At 41.5% G+C, this 23579-nt stretch overlaps 1 protein-coding gene across 1 annotated transcript in view; it reads right to left on the bottom strand.

Annotated features, from left to right (window-relative positions):
• Positions 1-23212, bottom strand: part of syngr3a (synaptogyrin 3a) — a 34708-nt gene extending 11496 nt beyond the window's left edge. Inside the window, exon 1 of the mRNA XM_039775277.1 lies at positions 22897-23212. Coding sequence (XP_039631211.1) covers positions 22897-22998 — 102 coding nt within the window. The 5' untranslated portion in view covers positions 22999-23212. The remainder of the gene's footprint in view (positions 1-22896) is intronic.
• Positions 23213-23579: the final 367 nt, after the last annotated feature.

The following is a 23579-nucleotide window of genomic DNA, read 5'->3' on the forward strand; positions in this document are numbered from 1 at the left end:
TGCCTTCCAATGCGAGCATCTTACAAGAAAAATTGCATTAGTGTATTACAGCATATTGTGAAACAATGTGCACTGAAAAGAATTCAGTGCTGTGCCTCCACCGTGCTTTGCTTAATCCTTTTTTATAATGTCTTCCACTACGAGAATTTAATTAGACATGAGATTTGAGAAGTACCAGGAAGGACAGTGGTTGATGACTTTTTGTTTATGTCTAATACTGTGGCAGTCAGTCTCAGTCATAGACAGTGTGAAATCTAAATTGGTAATCTCATGTTTTTTTCCTTTTAGGTTGTACTGGCATTGACCACCCTGCTTTCACTCACACGCGCTGGCCAGTCCTTTTAATTCTCACAGAGGTGTTGTCTTTGTTCAATTAGACAGCAATGTGGAGCTGCTGTGTGACATTCTGATCCTGCAGATGTTAGTGTGGCTAACGTTTGCATGAAGAAGCTGCCCACAACTCCCCCACCCAACTTTTCTATTCCCTTTTTGATCATTTGGTTGGAAACATCTACTCTGTTACTTAGTATTCCAATTCCAAAACAGAATTCCAATTGTTATTAAAATTTCTTTCAAAAGGGAAAAGCCTGACAAGACTAAGGGAAGCGACAGTTTGGTGATACATCTAATTCATTTCAGCATCACTCTTCCACCAGACCAAAGGCTCAGGGAGAGTTTAATTAAGTAAACCCAGTTTTGTCCTCTGCCTAAGTAAATGAGATACATTAACCTCCATTCCATTACGCTCCTTGGAATGTCAAGTGGTTGTGAGCATCATAAACCCACCATATCCCCGAATGTCTGACTTCTCTTATAGCAACAAAATCAGAATATTGGCCAGTACCAAAATAATTCAAATTGCAACATGAACATTTCAGGGATGTGATATTAACAAAATCTGAATTTCATTTAAGGATTTAAAATTTAATTAAATTGACCAGTTGTTTAAATGCACACCCCCAGTGAAAGAGCTGCCTGTCATGTATTTTTGGAATGTCCACACAAAAATTCTATATGCAAGTGGGTGTATATGTATATATAATTTATAGTTATGGTGGAGACATATATTTCTTGCAAAGTTTAAGGCATTTTGCCAAAATCATCCGAATTAATATCTGCAAATAGATTAGATTTGTGTTCCTTTTTAGATAGATAGATAGATAGATAGATTGATAAGGGGCTATATAAAACTAGATAGATAGATATGAAGGGCACTATATAATAGATAGATAGCTAGATAAGGGGCTATATAAAACTAGATAGATAAGGGGCTATATAAAACTAGATAGATATGAAGGGCACTATATAATATATAGATAGATAGATAAGGGGCTATATAAAACTAGATAGATAGATATGAAGGGCACTATATAATAGATAGATAGCTAGATAGATAGATAGATAGATAGATAGATAGATAGATAGATAGATAAGGGGCTATATAAAACTAGATAGATATGAAGGGCACTATATAATAGATAGATAGATAGATAGATAGATAGATAGATAGATAGATAGATAGATAGATAGATAGATAGATAGATAGATAGATAGATAGGTAGATAGATGCATCTATATCTTTGCTTTAGTGTCTTGTAATATTGCGAGCTCAGCTGCATTCTATACTCATCCACTTTTTAAGTGCTTTGTTATTAATTTTGTGTCAGAATGCAGGCCTTCTTACTGAAAAGATTGAGATTAAGCAATAAACGTTGATTAGAAGTTGTCAACTAACTTATTTAGAATTTGATTTTCATTGCGATGTGAATTTTTCACTATAACAGTAATGCCGCTGGCTATGGGATTTATCATAAAACTAGCAACTGGTAAGTAATTTGCTTTTTATGCATACAGGCAGCATTAAAACTTAACAAAGTACAATTTAGATCAATACAAGTAAGCAGCACATGAAACATGAAACACCATGGAAAACAACTCTTTTATACCCGTTATGTTGGAAAGTGATTTTCTTCCATGAAGGGGGCCATATAATAAGGATGAACCAACTGGAGTACATTTAGAGGGTTGTTTTTGAAAAACCATATTTACACCCATCCACACCAAAATGCTGACACTACGTTTTCAGAAGCATCTGGCTCTAGAGAACAATTTTTAAAGTTTCCATTTTCATGGGTCAAAAATGATGGAGTACTGTGAATAAAAGGTGAAAATGTAGACAAATGAATGCATTTTAAAACAAAAATGCATTAGTAAGTACAAATCTTAGTAATCTCACTGTTTGATAATGTATCACCACTTCAGTGATATATGCAGGAACTAAATCATGCAAGACATTAAAGGTAATCAATAAGATTTTTAACTTTATTTTAAAATGAATTGCAAATCTGGAGTAAGAGCCCTACAGGACCCTGGATGACCTAATAAATAGTACTCCTTAACAGAGAGACAATCATACTTAAAACTTAATTCCCACTTTTGGTCTTAGTGTAAAGGGTCAAGGGTTCAGGCACACATCAAGAACTCGTGCGGGTAGGTCCGTTCCTGATAGATAGATAGATAGATAGATAGATAGATATGAAAGGCATTATATAATAGATAGATAGATAGAGTGCATCTGGAAAGTATTCACAGCTCATCACTTTTTCCACATTTTGTTATGTTACAGCCTTATTCCAAAATGGATTAAATTCATTTTTTCCTCAGAATTCTACACACAACGCCCCATAATGACAACGTGAAAAAAGTTTACTTGACGTTTTTGCAAATTTATTAAATAAGGCTGTAACATAACAAAATGTAGAACAAGTGATGCGCTGTGAATACTTTCCGGATGCACTGTAGATAGATAGCATTACTTTGTTTTTTCTTTGGGCTTTACCACAATATTCAGAATGAAAAAATGCGTTTTGCTGCTCACCAATTGACCATTAAAACGTTTTACGTTGCAGGGCTGGGGCTATTAAATCTTATCCAGACTCAAACAGAAAGGTAAAAGGCATCCACCGAGATATTCATTTTGCCTGCTTTCCGTTATTTAATATCTATTCCTATATTTTCTAAACCGCTTGTCTTACTCAGGATCGCGACGAGCGAATGAATATCTTAACATTAGTGGGTGCGAGCTGGGAACTAAACCTGGACCATATAGCTTACTGTTGTTGTTATTATTGTTATTATTATTGTAGGATTGTGCTACATTATGATTACATACTAAGTCGCTAAAATTATGAGAAATCTAATGGAATAGCAGCAAACTCGCAGGAATCAAACAGACAAGCCCGACAGAAAATCTTGTAAGATAGATACCAGATTTATGTCTAAGTGGCGAATAAAATGTCACATAGAATATATTTAAACACAAAAGGATTGTTGCTTGTGAGTAAGGACTGGTCTACTGACATAAAACGTCACAATATGCGTATAAAAATATATTGGCTCCGTGCTAATTTTAGATATAGGAATCTGTACGATGACGTAAATGATTCATCTTTGCTTTCATGGAAACGGGAGGAGAAGAAAAAGGTGGTGCTGTGGCGTTTCACCGCGGAGGTGACAATGTTGTGCAGGTCGCAGCATTTCGTACAGCCTGCTGGGTCATTATGCAGCCTTGACGGTCTTTCTGTGTGAGGCTCTGGAGTGGTGGAATTTGCCAAGTATTCCCATGGGGTTCTCATCAACGCTTCCGAGTCGGGTTAATATTGAATAAATTAGTTGCAAATATAGAAAATGTTCTTCATGCGTTTGCCCTGAAATAAGGAAAGACACGGAAATGTAGACATGAACCGTCAGCGACACACTCGCTGACTTGCCTACATGGCCATCTGTTCATCTGCACGCACAATTCTTTCAGAGAAGCTTTTCTTTTGAAATATCTGAATTTGTCATTTCACAGTGCGGGTTAGGAAAATGGATGGGATTTCCCAGTAAATAGTAAGCGTATATTCGAGAAGAAATATTTACATCTGAGATAGAATGAACTGCAATTAAAAATTTTCCCGACAATTACCAATTTCCCACCGGAGCATAATTTATAACTTTAACAGCTGCGTGCGAGATGGCGTTTTTCTTTTTCTAATATGTGTTTAATTAGCTCTCTTTGTTTTTCAAATTAGCATATAACAACTGAAAATAAATGAAACCTTTTCATAAATATCGAGTGGTCATTCGAGCCGTTGCCAATCAGACTCGGAAAATCACTTCTGCTGTGGACAGAGCCGGTAGCGGACTTAGCAGGGACGTTTGCTAGCGTAAGTGATCCCAGCAGTTGTTTGATGCCCCACTGCTAGAGCTGATGGGGTGCACCCTAACCTACACATAGATGAGGAGTGAAGAAGGACGAGGGCAGCAAAATAGATATTCTTACAGGAAACCGAAAAGGCTAGATATGGCCTTACCACCTAGTATGGGACCGCCTTCTTTTAACGTTTTCAAAACCTTAGGAGTCGCAGTCGGGATCGCACACAAAACACTTCAAGCACAGTCCAAGAAGGCTAATCTCTATGAAACCCCTTCCCCTCCCAACCAGCCGCCTATATAAAATCGAGAGAAGTCAAACCACTCAGTGCCAATATCACCAACTAAAGCACAGAGGGTCAGAAGTGAACTCGGTATCTGAAGCCAAAACACATTGCAACTAGCACACTGTTAAAATAATAAATAATAATTCAAAACATAAACTCAGCACACAAAGATATGCTCACTGGTTAAGAATTTTACTGTACTTTATATGACAATAAAGGCTTTATACACATAGAATTCTTCGTTGCCCCTGAGAGCTGCATTCAAATGCCAGGCAGTTCACTTTCACAAATAAGCAGGTGCTTAGGGCATCAAGGGAAGGAGGCCAGCACACAAATTTTCCATTGCCAGATTCACCACGGACATATAGTGCAAAACTGCATAATAAACATTATTTTCCATCTTACTGTAAGTTTTGTTTCATGTCAAAAAATTAACATTTTATATTCTGATATATTGTTTATATTTTGAATTAGATATATATGGGGGCACCAAAATCTTTTAAGTGCTTAAGGCCTCTAAAGGTCTTCATCTGGCCCTGCACTCCCCCTGTGTTCACAAGGGATCTCCTCATTTTGTCTTAGTTTCTTCACACTTTACATCAAACGGTTACTGTGGGTCAAAACTGAGGTCAGTAAACATGGGCGTGTGTATGAGTCCAGTATATTCTATCAAGGGTCTGTAGAACCAGTTCATGCAATTGATGGGACTGCAAGATGGTGCACTGATTGACTCTGTTGCCTCACAGCTCAAGGAGTCTGGGTTCAATTCCATTTCTGATCTCTGTCTGTCTGGATGTTTTATAATCTTTCCTTATTCTTTGTGAGTTACCAGAATTAAGTGGTTCCGCTTGCAGCACTGCATTCTGCCATGAGCCAGATGCTGCTGGGATAGGCTCCAGATTCTGCTACACTTAACTAGAGTGTGAGGGTTCAGTTAGGCATGAATTTAAGTAAATTATTCTTTCTTTCAGCATACCTTATAAACACTTTCTGATCAACTGCAGGTAAAGCGTACCCACAAGGCAGACATTTAGGAGCTCATAGTAATCCCAGACTTTTCAGTAAAAAGTGAGTGGGTGTACCCCATGGAGTTGCGGCCAATCCAGAGTTAGTTCCTTACACGCTTCTGTCCTTTGGCGCTCTGTTACCCGTAAAGTGAATAAAATGGTTCCAAGAAATAGATGGGTGGTAAAATACCGTGCATTAGTGCCCTTCCATGCCTGGCTTCCTTCCAAAATGAGACAGTATGATTAAGTAAGACATATAAAGAAGAGGCTCCTAGTAAAATGTGTACCAGACACACCTTTCATTTTTAAAGAATGTCAGCATGGATGTCACACTTGTGAAAGTAAGCAATGCGCTCTGCATATGTGAGTTTACCTCCTAAAATGAATGAGCAGTTGCACCCCTAAATCAAGGATTATGTATTTCACAATTTAAGTTTCTACAATAGGCTGAATTCTATTTCAGTTTTATTTCTGAAGCACATTATGGTAGTGGTTTGTCAAAGGTAAACTGACATTCATTTTGAAAGTACAAACAAAACAGTATATTATTAATACTTTAAATACAGGAATTTTAGTACATCCTTTAGTCATTTACTGCTGTTTAGCATAGACAAAGCCTTTGTTAAGGTCTTATCAGTTGTTATGCAGACATAAGATGCTATTAGACGTCCTACATCTCCTTTCCATAGTGTTGATGTTGGTGCTCTGCAGTTTTAAGACCAAACAAGGCCATTTCTAAGGGCTTCTCACATAGCAGTAAAGTAAGCTGGCAGCATATTATATGACTGCTATAGTTGGAGGGAATGTCAAACTTGATGACTGTGTTGCTGATCTTGTTGCCTTAGTATGTCAGATTATAGGACTACAATTTACGAGCAGTACAAATTAGTTGACTCCAAGACAAGTTTTCAGCAGTTTCATATTTCTAAAGTATTGCTTGCCACATGCTGACAGCCAATTAACATGCAGAAGCGCCGGTGTCTACATAAATGTTTTCCAGGTATGATAAGTTCAGCTGCAATGTTGGACCTTTTTTTTGTTTTCTTCAGTTGTATTGTGGCACAACAAACACAAGACATTATGCAGATAAGCCTCTCTTCTGTTTGTACAGTCCTAAAAAATACATTCCTTATTACTCCTGGCAGTATTCCTGCATTTTACTTCCAATTGAGCATCCATTAGTTGTCAGCTCTTTGTGCACTCATGCAGGTCCATCACTACAACGTAAGACAAAATCAAAGTCTGGGCAAGTGATAGAACAATCTCACCGAGTCCCTGGGGATGTTAGACTACATGACACAAAGTCATGGGAGCACGCTGTGATTGACCCCAACTTGGAAAGATTACTGTTTGGTCTTGGTAGAGTAAGATATATATATATATATATATATGTATGTATGTATGTATATAGGGCGGCACGGTGGCGCAGTGGTAGCGCTGCTGCCTCGCAGTTAGGAGACCCGGGTTCGCTTCCCGGGTCCTACCTGTGTGGAGTTTGCATGTTCTCCCCGTGTCTGCGTGGGTTTCCTCCCACAATCCAATGACATGCAGGTTAGGTGGATTGGCGATTCTAAATTGGCCCTAGTGTGTGGTGGGTGTGTTTGTGTGTGTCCTGCGGTGGGTTGGCACCCTGCCCAGGATTGGTTCCTGCCTTGTGCCCTGTGTTGGCTGGGATTGGCTCCAGCAGACCCCCGTGACCCTGTATTTGGATTCAGTGGGTTAGAAAATGGATGGATAGATGGATATATATTACTCTACTTTTTTACCTTTTGTAATATTAATATATAGCCCTTGTCAGAATGCCTCAAATCTCACAGACTTAGATAGATAGATAGATAGATCTGCCTTGCACCCTGTGTTGGCTGGGATTGGCTCCAGCAGAACCCCATGGCCCTGTGTTTGGGTTCAGTGGGTTGGAAAATGGGTGGATGGATGGATGGATAGATAGATAGATAGATAGATAGATAGATAGATAGATAGATAGATAGATAAATAGATAGATAGACTTACCACTGTTTATAAGGTATTGTACCATCTAACTTCTCCCCACCTTCCCTTCTACATTTATAACCTCAGGCAATTAGGTGTAGTAAAAGACAAGCAGGAGTTAAGGCACAATTTAAATAATGTATTATTGATAATATTAATAAATAATAACAATAAGCAAAGTACATTTAAATGTTGGCAACCATACACCCTGATAAATGCTGATGTGTAGTCTGAGGCAGCATATAGTCTTGTTAGTTACTTACAATGTCTCTAGTTAAGTTCTCATTTTTGTTCAGCTTTCTTCAGAACAGGCCACATGCCTGTCTCAATATGGCTGTCGAGCACTGCTCTTCACTGTGTTGTCCTTTTCAGTTCATGATGTGTGAGATGGTCAGCGAGAGAGAGAGAGAGAGAGGGGTAAAGCAAGCAAATTTATAGATTTTCTCTCCAACCCCTAGAGCCAATAGGGCGTCATGGTACTTAAAGGCTTCTGATACAAGCCAATTCCAAACAGCCATACATCAGACAAATGGGGGGACAGAATACCTTCACACCTGCCACCCCCCAAAACCATTTGTTAAGGTGAAGTTTCCCAGCTAGGTAGTTGGCCTCCATGTGGGGGCTGACTGAGAGGGTCCTGCAGAGAATCACTTGCCAAACTTGTTTGAGGCACTTCGCCCAACCCTCTCATGAAAACTCATTCCTAAAAGGGGGGAAGGGGCTCTTAACCATCAAACCACTGCTGTTCTTATCAATAATGTAACACTAATATTACATTGCTTTGTCTAAGTTACAAATAAAGACATACAAAATATTTACCAACTTCACAACACAACAATTATGAAAATGAAATCCACAGCTGAAAATCAATAAAAGTCGTGTAGTGTGACGGGGGCTTCACAGATGTCAGTGTTACTGTAGGTAGCCTCTGAATTTTTGTGTTGTCCTTGATGGTTTGTTAAGCATTATTAAGAGCAAAACAAAGCATTTATTAAGGTTTTGTTATGTAGCTGTAACTGACTGATGCACCTACAAATCCTTGTTTCAATGTTTTCCCATACTGCTTTATTATCAGATGCAGAATTATAAACTTGTGTCTTCAGATGTGCCTCATATCGTAGGTCCCTACTTATTCCATCCATTGACTCTCTCCCTATATATTCATATTCACTCTATTGTTCTGTATACAGTGGATCAAGTCTGCAGGTCTGAGGATCGTTTGAGGTTAGATGTGATTCAAGAATCATTCAAGAGCTGGGAAAAACAGGGCTTTTCTTGATTAGCGTACCTTGCACTGCTGGGAGTAAACCTTGTATCATTTTCACAATATGGCAAAGTTTTTATAGGAGGTGAGGTGTAGATATTTTAAAGTACAGTGTACTGGAAACATTAGAAATGTTAATGAGCGTTTATTAAAGTAAGGTAAGCTATATTGGATTAACTGTCTTTCCTTCAGCATACTGTAGATTTCCATCATCCCTTGTCTGCCCATGTATGACACTACTTGCCATCACCTTCAAAGCATCACTGTTACATCTAGATTTTTAAAACAGAAAAAGCAAAACGGAGTCATCATTACTTTGTAACAGCATTTAACCATAACTTAATAACACTTCAGGTACCACCTATAAAGCATCTCTAAGTCACATGAAATGATACTTTAACAAAGCTTCTTTTGGTTTTAGTAACATTTACAAAGCCTTGTTAAAGTGGTTATTCATGTCTGTGTAGTGTGGCATATTAAGAGCTTGTGGTATGAGAGCATCATTTGGTCTTATTAAGCATTAATTAAGGATTCTTAAGCCTTATACTGAAGGATGAAATATTGATAGACATTAACTCCCACTTAAGCCCCCAACCCTTTGAAAGTGAAGTTATTTTAGTATGCCATATTGCACAGAGACACATAACCTCTGTATTGATACTTTGTAAGTGTCATTAAGTCCAAACGATACCTTTGTTAATGTCTTGTTACATAAAAGTGTGTGTCTAAAAGATGCAATATAGGTGGTACCTAAACTAAAGATCCATCCATCCATTATCCAACCTGCTATATCCTAACTACAGGGTCACGGGGGTCTACTGGAGCCAATCCCAGCCAACACAGGGCACAAGGCAGGAAACAAACCCCGGGCAGGGCGCCAGTCCATCACATAATTATTGAATCTCTAAAATTAATAGATAGATAGATAGATAGATAGATACTTTATTAATCCCGAGGGGAAATTCACATAATAAAGTATAATAAAGTATAATAATATGGACTAATTGTTCTCATTATTAAACTTTGTGAATGGTATTCCAACATCCAGCTTTAAAGACTCACTATACTTGCAAAAGTACAGCTATATGCCTACTGAGTAAAGTGCTAGCAAATGAAAAATCCATCCATTCATTTTGAAGACTGGCTTAATCTAACAAACCAGTTCTAGGTCTTAAGGTTAATGAAATGCATACAGTAAACATTTAGGATTCTGAGACATCAGAATAGTATGGATTCATTAGTATGCAACAAATGAAGCCAATCTTCCCGCAACAAAACATGCCTGCTTAACAGAAGTCTGGGAATCAAAATGCTGGCTTTAATGATTAATAACACAAGCAATTTGCTAGCTGCTGCCTAACCCCAAACTCTTCTTAGCTTGCTGTCATATGCAAAGGGGAGGAGGGATCTTCAAAAGGACAATATATAAATGTATCCAAAGTAATAAATAAATAAACACACTATCTATCACATATGATCCTGTTATGATGGAAAAATGGCATCAACCTGCAGGTAACAATAAGGCTTTTACTCAGGTGCTGCTTTTTCTTAGCAGTTTGCTTCCATGAGTGTCACGAAATATTTAAATGGGACCCATGAGCAAAATATCCAAGGTTTGACCCCTGACAATAAGAGCTGAGAAGGTAGTGTAGCCTAGTGGATAAGGACTTGGACACAATGCTGGTTCTCTTCCCACATTCAAACCTCTTTGTGATCATGAGTTAAGTCATTTAGTCTTCTGTGCTTCATCTATGAGAAAATATAAACATAAACAGTCATACAATGTACTGAGCTAGTAAAATGAACTGGACATTGACTATAAAATAATGATGTATAAAATAAAGGTTATTTTTTCAAGAATGAGCTCTACACAAGTTACAAATGGTGGCAACTGGGGGATGCATTTTGCTGAGGTATTTTAGCATAAGAGAATGAAGCATAATTAAACTTCATGCCAGCAATGAATGCCACCACCACTAGATTCCCATAACCCCCCATTGTAAGTTGTCTTGCAGATCCACAATGTACACAAGATGTTCTGGGTTTCATCCTAGGTACAGGACACAATGTTAAGTCAAAGCCCAGTTACAGTTTGTGGTAGTGGTGGATATCCTTCAACGAGAATACAAAATTCAGGAAAGTGTGTTCCTGGAAGCTTGCTGGAGAATAATGGTAGCATCATCCTACTAATAACTGTGAGGCTGGGACTATTCATTTTTTTCTTTTGTTCAGCCTTTATAATCACAACTACGGAAGGCCAACACTGGGGTTTGTACAAAGGGACTTGGATTTGTTCTCAGGTGGAGGATGGTCCATAGTAAGGAGCAGCCATGAATTGGTGATAATGGTGAGACGACATTCACGGAGAACAAAGACATTTACCATGGATTAATGCAACAGCATTCAATGTCCAAGCTTGTTATGGTGCAGTTATGGGACCGACCCTGCAGATAACACTGAGGCAAAAGTTTTCCTTATATTGACCCAGTGTTGTTTGCCTGAAGGGATTAAACTGCAATGGATCTTCATCCAACCTCCACCTCAATTAACAAGTAAATCAATAAAGTAGACTGTTAAACTTAGCTGTTTCTTGCAAATACATTGTCTCTGTCTAGGCAGTCAAGAGACAACAGCCTCAAATAAGAAAAGCCTTGAACAAAGGTAGTAGCTAAGGATATCCAGAATCCACTGCAGTGCCAGAAATGTAGAGCATTACTGGCAAGACATACTGAATTTTGTAGTCCTGCTATGCTATTCACTCATTTGTCTTCAAGATGTTTGCATTATTTTCTGCCTTGGCAATAGGCAATGAACACTTCTGCTGTTGCTCCATCAGACACAGACTTGTGAAGCCTCTTGGCTTTTCTTAATTAGTGTATCTCTCACCGATTAAACAGAATGTGTGTCAACTACCTGGAGGTTGAGCAAGGCTACGCTAGGTGCCAGGTATCATGAGATAAACAATTCTGCCATCTACATGTAGACTAGCTACCACAGAGACAGCAGGCTGTATTCAGATGTCTCACTGATTTAGTATTCATCCATTGTCTGACAATGTTTTTTGATTTTGTCACAGGATTAGTGGCCACTAGCGCAATAAACATATTAATACTAGACGGGATGAGAGTACCACAATGAACCACACTAACTCCCTTTGGTCCACTTCATTAACACATGTACCTTTCAGATGTGGTAGAAAGCTGGAGGACAAAAAGAAAAGCAAACTGGAAATGAGAAGAATGTGCAAAACCCACATGGTCAGTGAGCAGGTACGAAAATGAATGCGGGGGCCTTGGAACTTGTAGTAATTGTAGAAGACCTAGTAGTAACAGTAGTAATAATACTGTCATGTGCAGAGAGTATAGTGAAATTCTTACTTACATATCCGACCAACATGCCACTGTCCAGAGCAATGATAAACTAGATTGTATTAAAGTACATAACTGAACTCTATTTAACACAAAATGTGAATCAGCTTTCTTGATATGCTCCTTTCCCTCTTACCACAAAAAAGATTTTACCATATTTGGGACAGAGAACTTTTTTCTGAGACATATTGTGTGAACCACTGTGCCACCCTATATTCAAAGTATCCATCCATCCATTATCCAACCCGCTATATCCCAACTACAGGGTCACGAGGGTCTGCTGGAGCCAATCCCAGCCAACACAGGGCACAAGGTAGGAAACAAACCCCAGCCAGGGCGCCAGTCCATCACAGGGCACACACACACACCAAGCACACACTAGAGACAATTTAGAATCACCAGTGCACCTAACCTGCATGTCTCTGGACTGTGGGAGGAAACCGGAGCACCCGGAGGAAACCCACGAAGACAACATGCAAACTCCATGCAGGGAGGACCTGGGAAGCAAACCCAGGTCTCCTAACTGTGAGGCAGCAGCGCTACCACTGCGCCACCGTGCCACCCTGGGGAGAAGTGAGATGGTACAATACCTTATAAACATTAAGACTTATGGTAAGTCTATCTATCTGTCTATCTATCTATCCATCCATCCATCCATTTTCCAACCCACTGAACCCGAACACAGGGTCATGGGGTTCTGCTTGAGCCAATCCCAGCCAACACAGGGCGCAAGGCAGGAACCAATCCCGGGCAGGGCACCAACCTCACCGCAGATCTATCTATCTATCTATCTATCTATCTATCTATCTATCTATCTATCTATCTATCTATCTATCTATCTATCTATCTATCTATCTAAGTCTGTGAGATTTGAGGCATTCTGACAAAGGCTATATATTAAGGGCTATATATTACTGTAAGGGTCTCCATACAGCGAGGCAGCAGCGCTACCCACTGCGCCACCGGGCCGCACCTATTCAAATTATTCATGTTTAATTTGAAATATGAGGCACATTTGTGTTCTGCAATAAAACCACCAGTGAGGTAAGCACACAGCTGGGCATAGTCTGTCTGCCATATGCCAAAGAAACTAGTGTGGCACCCATCCACACAAAGGAAATGCAGTTAAAAAGTATGCTGGTACCCTGTGATGGACTGGCCACTCATCCATGGTTTATTTCTGTCTTGTGTTCAATTTTGCCTGGAAACGCTTCAGGCCCCAACCTTAAGGTGGATAATTGACTGATTAATTTAGTAGCCAAATGCAGCTTATGGCATCCATGTACATTGCAATAGTTTACAGAATGGTCAGGTGACTTCCTCTGTGACATGCAATGAGTCTGAACTGTTACCCCTGTGGTTTAGTAAGTCTAATTGTCTATCCCCCACAACCACACCACACCTCACCTCCTGCCAGTCTATCTTCTGACGGGCAGTTTTCTTAGTGATAGTAATGAGTCCGTCTCTGAATTGTTGACTTGCTTCCTATTTTTATAGCACCCTTGATGCTGAAAAATATTCCAAAGTGCATTATTTCTTTTATTGAATGACTTAATCCATGAAATAACATTTATGGTAATGATTTAAATTATTACTATTATAGTTTATGATGGCTATTGTTGTTTTTCACTTTCAATTTGATTGTTATGATAAGGTCACGGTGGCAACAGTTAAGTAAGGAAACTATGATATCCTGGGCCTACCCATCGGTAATGCCAGGTTAGTGAATTTCGAGTCTGAAATACAATTACAATTTCTTGATCATGGACAGAATTATGATTCATGTACTTTCTCATCACATCCAAGAAATTAATTCTTTGCTATCTATGTCTAAGGACCTTCCCCTTGGTCATCTCTTAGTGGGCCCTTTGTATCCCCATTTTCAAAAAACTTTGATTAATCTCTTCAACCTGGAGAAGTAGCATTTCCTCACCCTGTCACAAAGAGCAAACCTTGGACAGGCGTTTCTTTTCCTCCTGCATGCACTCACCAATTCATCTTTTGGGTTATAACCCAGAGCGTGTTGGATGTAAATTGACCAGTAAATCATTGGTATCATCTCAAGCTTTCATGCTTAATTAGGTTGATGGAAAATACAAGCTTCCCAATGGGGTATTCCAAGAGGAACGTCTTTCCAATTTCAGGCTCCAAACAATTGCGAGACATCTTTGTTATACAAATCATCCAAGTTGTAATGTCATGCTGACTGCTCAGCCCATTTCTTCATATACAGTATAATGACAACAATAACCAGTTTCACCAGATATTACATCTTTATGGTTACATTATGTCTACAGCAATGCAATACAAGATTAATGTGTTGGTTTTTTTTCCCCAAATTGCCAACAGGAAATCCATGTAAATACAATAAAGTGAACAGGTGAGAAATCACAAGGAGAAACCCTGAAAATTCCAACATCATATAAGTGCATCATAAATCAGCAGTGGCCTCATAGGCTCCCAACATATCATATATAAAATTCACATAAACAGAATAAAGGTGTGGTCCTCAAATCCTCTAATTTGACTGAATACGTAATGCTCACCTGCAGGTAACATGACACTTTTCCTCAGAGAGGACCTTGATGTCAGATTTTTGTGTTCATTCAACATCCCAACCACATCACACCCAGTAACATACTAATGAACTTCAAGTTAGTGTCACATATTGGAAGAGTACAGTGAACTCCTTACTGGTACATCTGACCAACATACAACACGTTGCCATCGCTTGCTGCCATGATCAGCAAGTATTACTAGTAAAATGTGGGCCTTTCCTGAAAATCTCTGGATTCTTGGTGGTGTATGGAGACTCTAATAATGGTTCTAAATAAATCTGTGCAAACCTAAGGGTATCAGGGATTCACTTTTGGAACCAGTGTAACATGAAGGCTCACCACCTCCAAAGCAAAGGGTGAGGATTGGCTTCAATGCCAATCCCATGTACATTTGTGCATATGTCATAGAACTACACACTGTATATTTTCTGAAATTTGAAGCCATGATCTTAAGCACTGAGCCTCCTTAGCTACTGTGGCAGGTGGCTGGGTGTGGTCACCAATCAGCCACCTACTTAAGGAGCCGCCGCCCTGCAATCAAGGCTGGAGTCGGGTGAGGAGGAGGACAAGGTCGAGGCAGACGAGGTGAAGAGAGGCCTGAGTATTTGTGTGAAGAGGACTGTGTTTGTGGACTTTGGGGAGCTGGGGGTTTGGTGGCGGTGCACTTGACTTTTGTATAGCATTGTGTAAATAAACGTGGGTGATGATTAAAACGGTGTCCGTCTGTGTGTGTCCGGGACGCTATACTTCACAGTGGCGTAGTCAGCAGGATGCTCCACCTGGGTCAAGGTGGGGACCTGCAGTGAAAAATATTTCTGTGAAGAGCCCGGCACAACAGGGGAGCCCACCCACGTGCCGCAGGGGTGGCGTACACCCAACCCCGCAGCAACGAAGTGCTGTATGGACCATTGGGGGTCCATTGAAGGACTTTGTTTTTGGGGGGCGGCTCGCCGACGCGGAGCCCAGGAAAGGGGCTGCCGAGACGGAGAGGCTGTGGCTGCGGAAGCCGCAGCAGCAACAGAGCTGCCTGGAAAGACGCTCTCGAGTGAGAGAGGAGAGCGAGAAGGCCAGCCAAAAGTCCCTCCTCGATACAGGCACGGGATTGGACAGTGTGTCCTGTTCTCTTGCCAGCGGTTGGTCGAAGGCGAGAGCAGGGAATGTCCGTCCCGTGCACCCAGGAAACCCGAGTGGGCCGCAGGGAAAGGCCCATAGAGAGCAGTCCGTCGGTGGAACCCCGCACAAGGTAAGCCCACCGCCGGCTGCTTCTCTCTCCTTGGCGGCTGTGTTGCAGGAGCTGCAAGACGAACTGCGCCTTGTGCTGTCGCCGCCGGCCGAGCGATGTGCCCTCCGGGCGGAGACGCTGGACTCAGGAGGGATGGCAGTGACGTCGAGTCGAGCGCCGCAGGCGGAAAAGGATCGTCGCACTGCAGGAGCTCCTGGACGGAGAGGTACAGCGGGGAAGGTAGGTGAGACCGACCCGTAAAGCTCCGGACGCCAGCGGGCCGGGTCTGTGCTCTTACAATGAGCAGATCCAAGCCGCTGCGGCGTCCCAAAGTAATCGGAGGAAACGGCTTGGGGAAGCCAGTTCCTCCGACATGGGAGGACGTGTCGCTGGGTGCGCACGTCACGTGAAGGGCCATCCTCTGCGGAGGCCGAGGAAAACCCCACAGCATGGGAGTTGGACACAACGCCTGAGCCCACGGGTGGTTCCATGGCAGGGACCGCCGACTTACCGCACGAGGAAGCCGAACGGGGGAGCAACAGAGGGCCGATTGGAGCGGAGAACGTTGGCCCAGCTGAAAGGACGAGCCGAGGGGCTGCGTCAGGGCAATGTCCCCGCCCCTTGTTTTTCTGTTTTCTTTACAGGCTCGGCTCCTACCCTGCAATGTGTCGGCTTGGCGCTGAGGCGTCTTCGTCCTCGCGGAATGGTCCGCTGGTACCAGGAGGTCCCAGCTAGCGGGGGAGTACTGTGGCAGGTGGCTGGGTGTGGTCACTAATCAGCCACCTACTTAAGGAGCCGCCCTGCAATCAAGGCTGGAGTCGGGTGAGGAGGAGGACAAGGTCAAGGCAGAGGAAGCGAAGAGAGGCCTGAGTATTTGTGTGAAGAGGACTGTGTTTGTGGACTTTGGGGAGCTGGGGGTTTGGTGGCGGTGCACTTGACTTTTGTATAGCATTGTGTAAATAAACGTGGGTGATGATTAAAACGGTGTCCGTCTGTGTGTGTCCGGGCCGCTATACTTCACACTACAATCAAATCAGCATTTCCTTAGTTTAGCTTTTCTAGCAAATGCCACTTCAAAGTGTTTTGGGCAATGTTTCGACACATCCTAAAAAGTCAAGTGGAGTCTCTTTCTGTATTTTCAGTTCACTACATGTGGTAAGGTTTGAGGTGCGACTCTAATACTAGATAATAATACTTAAACCACACCTTTTGATTATTTTTCCACCCACATTATGTTTGAATACCCATATTCAGTCTGTACATGTCAGTAGACATTACAAATCGTGACGTGTCTTGCTTGGGGATACGTGATCATCCAGCACAAGAATTTTGAAGCTGTGAGCCAAAAGACTATACAAAGATTATACACTTTATTTCAGTTAACCTGTTTAAAATTGGAGAAGTCTTCACCTGTTATTAATAATGTGTCCAGCTAAAATTCTAGAGCAAAAGAAGGAAAAAGTTTTGAAAAAATAAAATTATTTAAGATTGTGGTCCTGTGATCCATATAACACATCACAGAAAGAAATGTGCCTTGTACTATACATGAGCATTTCTAGATGATGCCGAATATGCAGGAGAAGCTAGTAGCCCAAGTTCAGGGGATATTTTTGGAAGGTTCACTTATTTTACAGCAACCGACCCCAATTTTTAAAAGTTACTTGTCTAAAATATATTAAATCATTTTAAAGTGGCTTTACCCAGTATATAATCACATTGAATCAACATCCATCGCTGTTGCAAGGCTGAAAGGCACCCACCAACAAACACACAACGAAGTTTTAGCTTCAGTACTGATTACCAGTCCTTAAGCTGTAGAAAGACCACAAACTTCCCCAAAGGAAATCCCCATGAAAAATGGGAAAACATTTATACACCAAACGGGGGACAGTCTAGCTAGGGATCAAAGCAAAGTCCAGACTCTGTGTCAGGTTAGACAAATTTCAAATGTTCATCACTTATTATTTACAAGACCCGTTTCTTCAGAGCACTCTCAGAAGGTATGCAAGTCAAACAGGTAAAATATAAAATGGCTGAGGGACAAAAAATGAATTTCATTCATGACACAGTGTCCACTTCCTCCTATTTACTTTCATCATGCCTTTGTAATTCCCCTTCAAAAAAAGAATTACAAAACAATTCAAAGCTAAGTCTCCAGCTGCCTGAAGCAGGTGACTGCCATGTGCTTTAGTGCTTCTATTGCTCTTCCATACTGAGCGCATTATCATCCATCCATCCATCCATTTGGTTGACCTGCATATTCCACTATAGGGCTTCTGTGTTTAGAGCCTGTCATACTGGCATTGGGTGCCAGGCAGGAACCACTTCTGGCTGGTATACCTGCCCATGGCTGCTCTTGCACAGCAGGCTACAGTAGTTTAATGTGCATGTCTCCAGGAGGTCCACTGAACCAAAGAGAGAACGTGTAACTCTAGAAAGAGCAACCAGGCTTGGATTTGAACCCAGCCAAGTGAGGCTATGAGGCAGTAGCACAAACCACTGCATGGTCATACCCAATGCTATATCAGTTGAACCTTTTTCATATAATGCCTTTGCTACAAACTATCTTTATACATGGCTAGTATTTATACATTTTTGTAAATAAACTAGGGGGCTCTGCCCCCTGCTCGCCCACCCCCGGGTTTGGTTTACCAGATATACAATTTAAAGAGACTGTTATTTTCATGGGAATTGTTACATATGCATTATTTTCACTTTTACTTTAAAACTTTTGTAAAAACAATACTTGTCCTTTTTTTCTGGCCCCAGGCGTGGTTAAATCTTTCTCGCAGGATGTATAACGCTACTCGTGTTGTGAAGGGGGGTGGGGGTGGGCAGCTGAACGCACGCTAAGGAGATGTCGTCGGATAATCTGCTGTTTTTCTGCTGCTGCTGCTGGCGAGCTGCGTGTTCTTTTTGTTGCGCTGCATGTCGATCATTCAAAAGCCTGTACTGCAGGTGTCCTTTTGCCACTTCATGTCTCTGCCACTCGTGTTGTGAATGGGGGGGTGTGGGGTGGCGGGTGAACTCACACTAAGGAAAAGCAGTCGGATTATCTGCTGGCTTCCTGCTGCTGCTGCTGGCAAGCTGCATGTTCTGCATGTCACTTGTCGTTGAATTAAGAGCTGGGAGCACATGATGTCTGTCTGTCAAAGGTATTCCAACAACTGCTTGGTTAGGTGTTCTTGAACTTGTTTTAAATGTGGTCTCACTGCCTTGTCTCGCATGACGTACGTTAAAGTGTCTCTCGTGCGGACATCAAATTGTCTTTGCGTGACGTTAAAGTGTCTCACGCGCGGACATCAAATTGTCTTTGTGCGACGTTAAAGTGTCTCTCGCGTGGAGTCAAATTGTCTTTGCGTGACGTTAAAGTGTCTCACGCGCGGACATCAAATTGTCTTTGCGTGACGTTAAAGTGTCTCTCGCGCGGACATCAAATTGTCTTTGCGTGACGTTAAAGTGTCTCTCGCGCTGATATCAAATTGTCTTCCGTGAAGATCATGTCTCGTCTCCCTAGTCTCTCTCCCAGGATTTTTTTTTTATAATAGAGAGATGTTCAGGAAGCCTACACTACTTACTTGGGGTAGGTCATGGAACTTCAACATTGTATGTTGACCACCATAACATCACAAAATTATATAGAGAAGTCATCATATCTTTAAGGACTACCTCACCAAAGTATAGATTTTGAGTTAAAGATGTAAAATGTTATCCTTGTCCATTGAGGCACAATTCAGAGTTTCAGCGAAGGAAGAAAAAATCTTACTCAAATACAATGTTGCATGAGTTCTCTAGCAGAGGAAAGTGTCTGTTAAAGAAACTAAGGGAAGAATTCTGGACCAAATTAATCAAGTTTGACACTATATATTTTTTTCAACATGTGGACAGCAGGTGAGTTAAACAACTAGTTCATGGTGACACAGTGAGTCCGAATTGGGATATAGGCCTACCAGATTCAAGTCTCCTTCCTTAAAGGTGGGTGGCCACGTTCATGGAATTACACACCTCTGTTTGATGTTAACCTCTATAAGGTGACTCAGGAGCCTTCACATACATCAAAACATAACATTCTCAGTCCCACTTCCTGAATTGTGCACCAATCAAACTGGGGACAATCTGTAACCATCAGTTAATCTAACCTGCAAGGTTTCTGGAGATCTGGACGGAAAACTAAAGCAGACACAGTGTAAAACATCCACACTCCATAGACAACTTTGTACCCAGGACACATTATCAGGCAGGCAATAGAACTACCCTGATACATAACAAGTAACATCCTTTGATTGAACTGGTGTGCAGAGAAGAAACATTTCATAAAACTCGACACAAATCAGTTGCTGATAGCACCAGCCATCAAAATAATTATACAGATTGGCAAATGAAGGCTGGTACAATTAATGGCTCAATGTGCACAGGTACACACCAGTTACAATTTTCTGGAGTTTGCAAATTCTCAGGCCAAAGCCATGCTGTAATTTGATAGTCCACACTCTTAGAAATATTCCAAAGTGGTTCTTTATAGGTATACCATAGGGAAAACACTTTTGGTTCCCAGAAGAACCATCCACATGAAGGTTACAGAAGAAGTCCTTTATTTATCTAGATCTGTAACAGGTTCCATAAATAACAAATACATCATAACAGATTTGTGAAATACCAAAGGGTTTCTGATTTTAAAAGGACTCTTGCTGCTTACAATTATAGACTTGTTCTGGTGTTCTTGATCTGTTAGTGGCCTATTGAAATTTCAGTTTTGAACCTTTTAAAAGCCCAAAGAACCACCTCATATGCAAAGAACCCTATTTTTTTTAAGGGTGCAGGTGATGAACAAGGTTTTCCTACGCCTTCCTAGCACCCATAGCTGTGACAGTTACCGCTACCCCCCAGGAAGTGCCCTAAACTTCCAGTAAAAAGAAAATGATGGGTTTTTCAAATGTAAATGCTTTTCAAATTTTAGGTGCTTTCCTGTGAACAACTGACCCGATCCTAACATAGAAGGAGATTTGTACAATTTTTAAAAGCATCTTTTAACCAAAGTGTGTGTATATATACATTATATGTATGTATACACACACATACATATATATATATAGAGAGAGAGAGAGAGAAAGAGAGAGAGAGAGAGTGCAATTGTTTGATTCGTATCTGCTGCGAAAAAGATAACGCATTTGGTCGTCAACTCTCTGAGAAATAACGAAACGGCAACTAGCACGATGGTTGATGACTCCTTTCGTTTCTTTTGCTCATATACACTGTAAACAATGTCAGTAAATGTAACGGTAAAAATACTGTAATTGATTAAAGTAAAATACCTTTTCTGGAAAAAGGAAAGTTACCTTATGATCTATAATTACCTGTATATCTTAAACAATACATTTCATTATTTTTTACAGCCAGGTTTTGTAAAATCAATATTTTTCTACCTTCAAGATATGCTACATACCGTTTAACACTGATACATTACAGTTATAGCCTGTAGTTTCAGATTCTCTCCCATCCCATCTCATCCTCAAACCCGACTGGTCCACTTTCGGTTCATCTACCCTGCAGCACCGCATTCGTATACACTCACACTGGGACCGATTTGAATTCGTATATTAGCCTGTGATGGAGGAAAACCCACGCAGCCATCTGGAGAAGGTTCAAACTCTACACAGTCAATGATCAGTCATGGAATTCGGGGCCAGGTTGCTGGATCTGTGAAGCGGCAGCGCTAAAAGAAACAGTACTGGGCTCTTGTTTAATTGTGTATTTATTTGTTTGTTTAATTACATATTTAGGCAGTAGATGATAACGAAAGCACGAAAAGATAAACCTCCTCCATTGCCTTCGCCAGTCTCACACCCATCAAAATAAACGTAACGCCATACAGTCTGGCTGAATAGTACACAAAGAAGATGATGAGAATATAAGTAGAATGATTGCAGAGAAGGAAGCGAATGAGTGGCTGGAAAACCACAAGCGCTCGGTCTGTGTTACTCTAAAATAGAGAAGTGCTTCAAAACGACTCCACCATCCGATTGTGACAATATAAGAAATATAAATAATGCATATGTGAAGGACCAAAATTCCGAAACATGGCTACACTGGGACTGCCCGTTTCAGATAAATTCAGATACAAAAAAACAAAAAAACAGACTGGAAATCATCAGACGGGAGAGTCACCATGGAGATGACGATATGGTGCAAACGGTCTCTGCCAAAATGGAGGCACTGCCGGCTACAGAGATGCTATAATGATCAAAATAGTGGCTACCGTAAAAATAAAATTGTGATAACTGGAGACATATCCAAATAAATACCTCATAAATAATGATCAAAAGATACCACCACGTAATTAAAAGCCAGTATTAAAATTGTATTCCTCCACAGGGGAGGTGGCGAAAAAACGGCTCCTCAACAGCGCAAGTGCGGCACCTGAACTGCCGGCTTCTCTTGCCAGACGTCCAGGTGATGTCAGTGCAGAAGATGTCACGCACGCTTCAATAAATTCATTTCAAGACGATGCTTATTACAATCGTTGATGCATATTGTATTTGTAATGGAAGCAGAACCCGCATCCCGTCCAGGGCTTGTCCTAGCTTTGTACCTGTCTGCAGGGAAAAGCAGCGCCTCCTCATGACCCTGTTCTGGACAAACGGGTATTGAAAACGGAGGGATTATTTGTAGCTAACTCATTTGTCCTTTCTAGCACCTATGAGGATTTCATTGCCACCTCTTTTGGCATACCTTTACAGAATTAAATTACCGACTTGAAGTGGGTTGGACCCCGAAATTTGCATGGAATACTTTCCTTCTGCGATCTTTTTCACTCCAACCTTATCTCCGAGTAGTGTATGTCCACTAATCAGTTACGGTTCTCACTGCCAGACACGGTGGCTGGCAAAGGTACCGGCACGCCTTCCAGATAGCGAGCAGACAGAACAGAATGTGCTTTTAACCCAAATGATCAGTAACCGGCGATGACCGATGAAAAATAACGGCGAAGGAGGAAGGTCTACCCTTACCCAGGAGAGTATTCGTAGAATGGTCTGCGGCTGCTTGACAAAGGCGATGGGATCGAAGGCACCCCCGGCTCTGCCTGCTCCAAACGACCCTCCTGCTTCCATGTTGATTGCAGATCTGCCCCACTGCGCCCTGCGCTCCCAGCTCGGTGCCACAGAAGAGGTTGGGCGGGCGTGTGCACACACCCCCTCGCCTCGCCTCCGACTGCCGCTGCTACTTCAGCGTTCCCTGCAGGAACGTCGCGAACCACACCGCCCCCGTCGGTTCGCAGACTTTCTCGGAACAGCGCAGCACAACGCAGCGCGTCTGCTTTGCACAGGCGACTGAAGAAGCAACACCCTTGTCTCGACGGGGGCGCGTGTACCTATCGCGAGCGCGGCCCCAGTCTCTGAGCCTAGGAACGCGCTTGCGGCGACGCGCTTTCATTTAAAAAATACGTTCGAATGTAGCGGCTTTCTTTTATTCTCCTGCACCTTCCCTGCGGTTATATTCCCATCATTCAATTCGGGTGCATGTAAACAAGATTGCACTTATCACGGTTTGTGAAAGTTCGAAGTACTTTGATAGCTAAAACATTATTATGACAGTGTTAGATTTTTAAAAGTTAACGCCCTGGAAGAATCAGGCTTACTCTGGGACACTCGGTGAATTTGTGGCGGAGGCAGAACTTGCAATCTTATGGTTT

This window comes from Polypterus senegalus, chromosome 13 (genome assembly GCF_016835505.1).
Source record: "Polypterus senegalus isolate Bchr_013 chromosome 13, ASM1683550v1, whole genome shotgun sequence".
Classification (NCBI taxonomy): Eukaryota; Metazoa; Chordata; class Cladistia; order Polypteriformes; family Polypteridae; genus Polypterus; species Polypterus senegalus.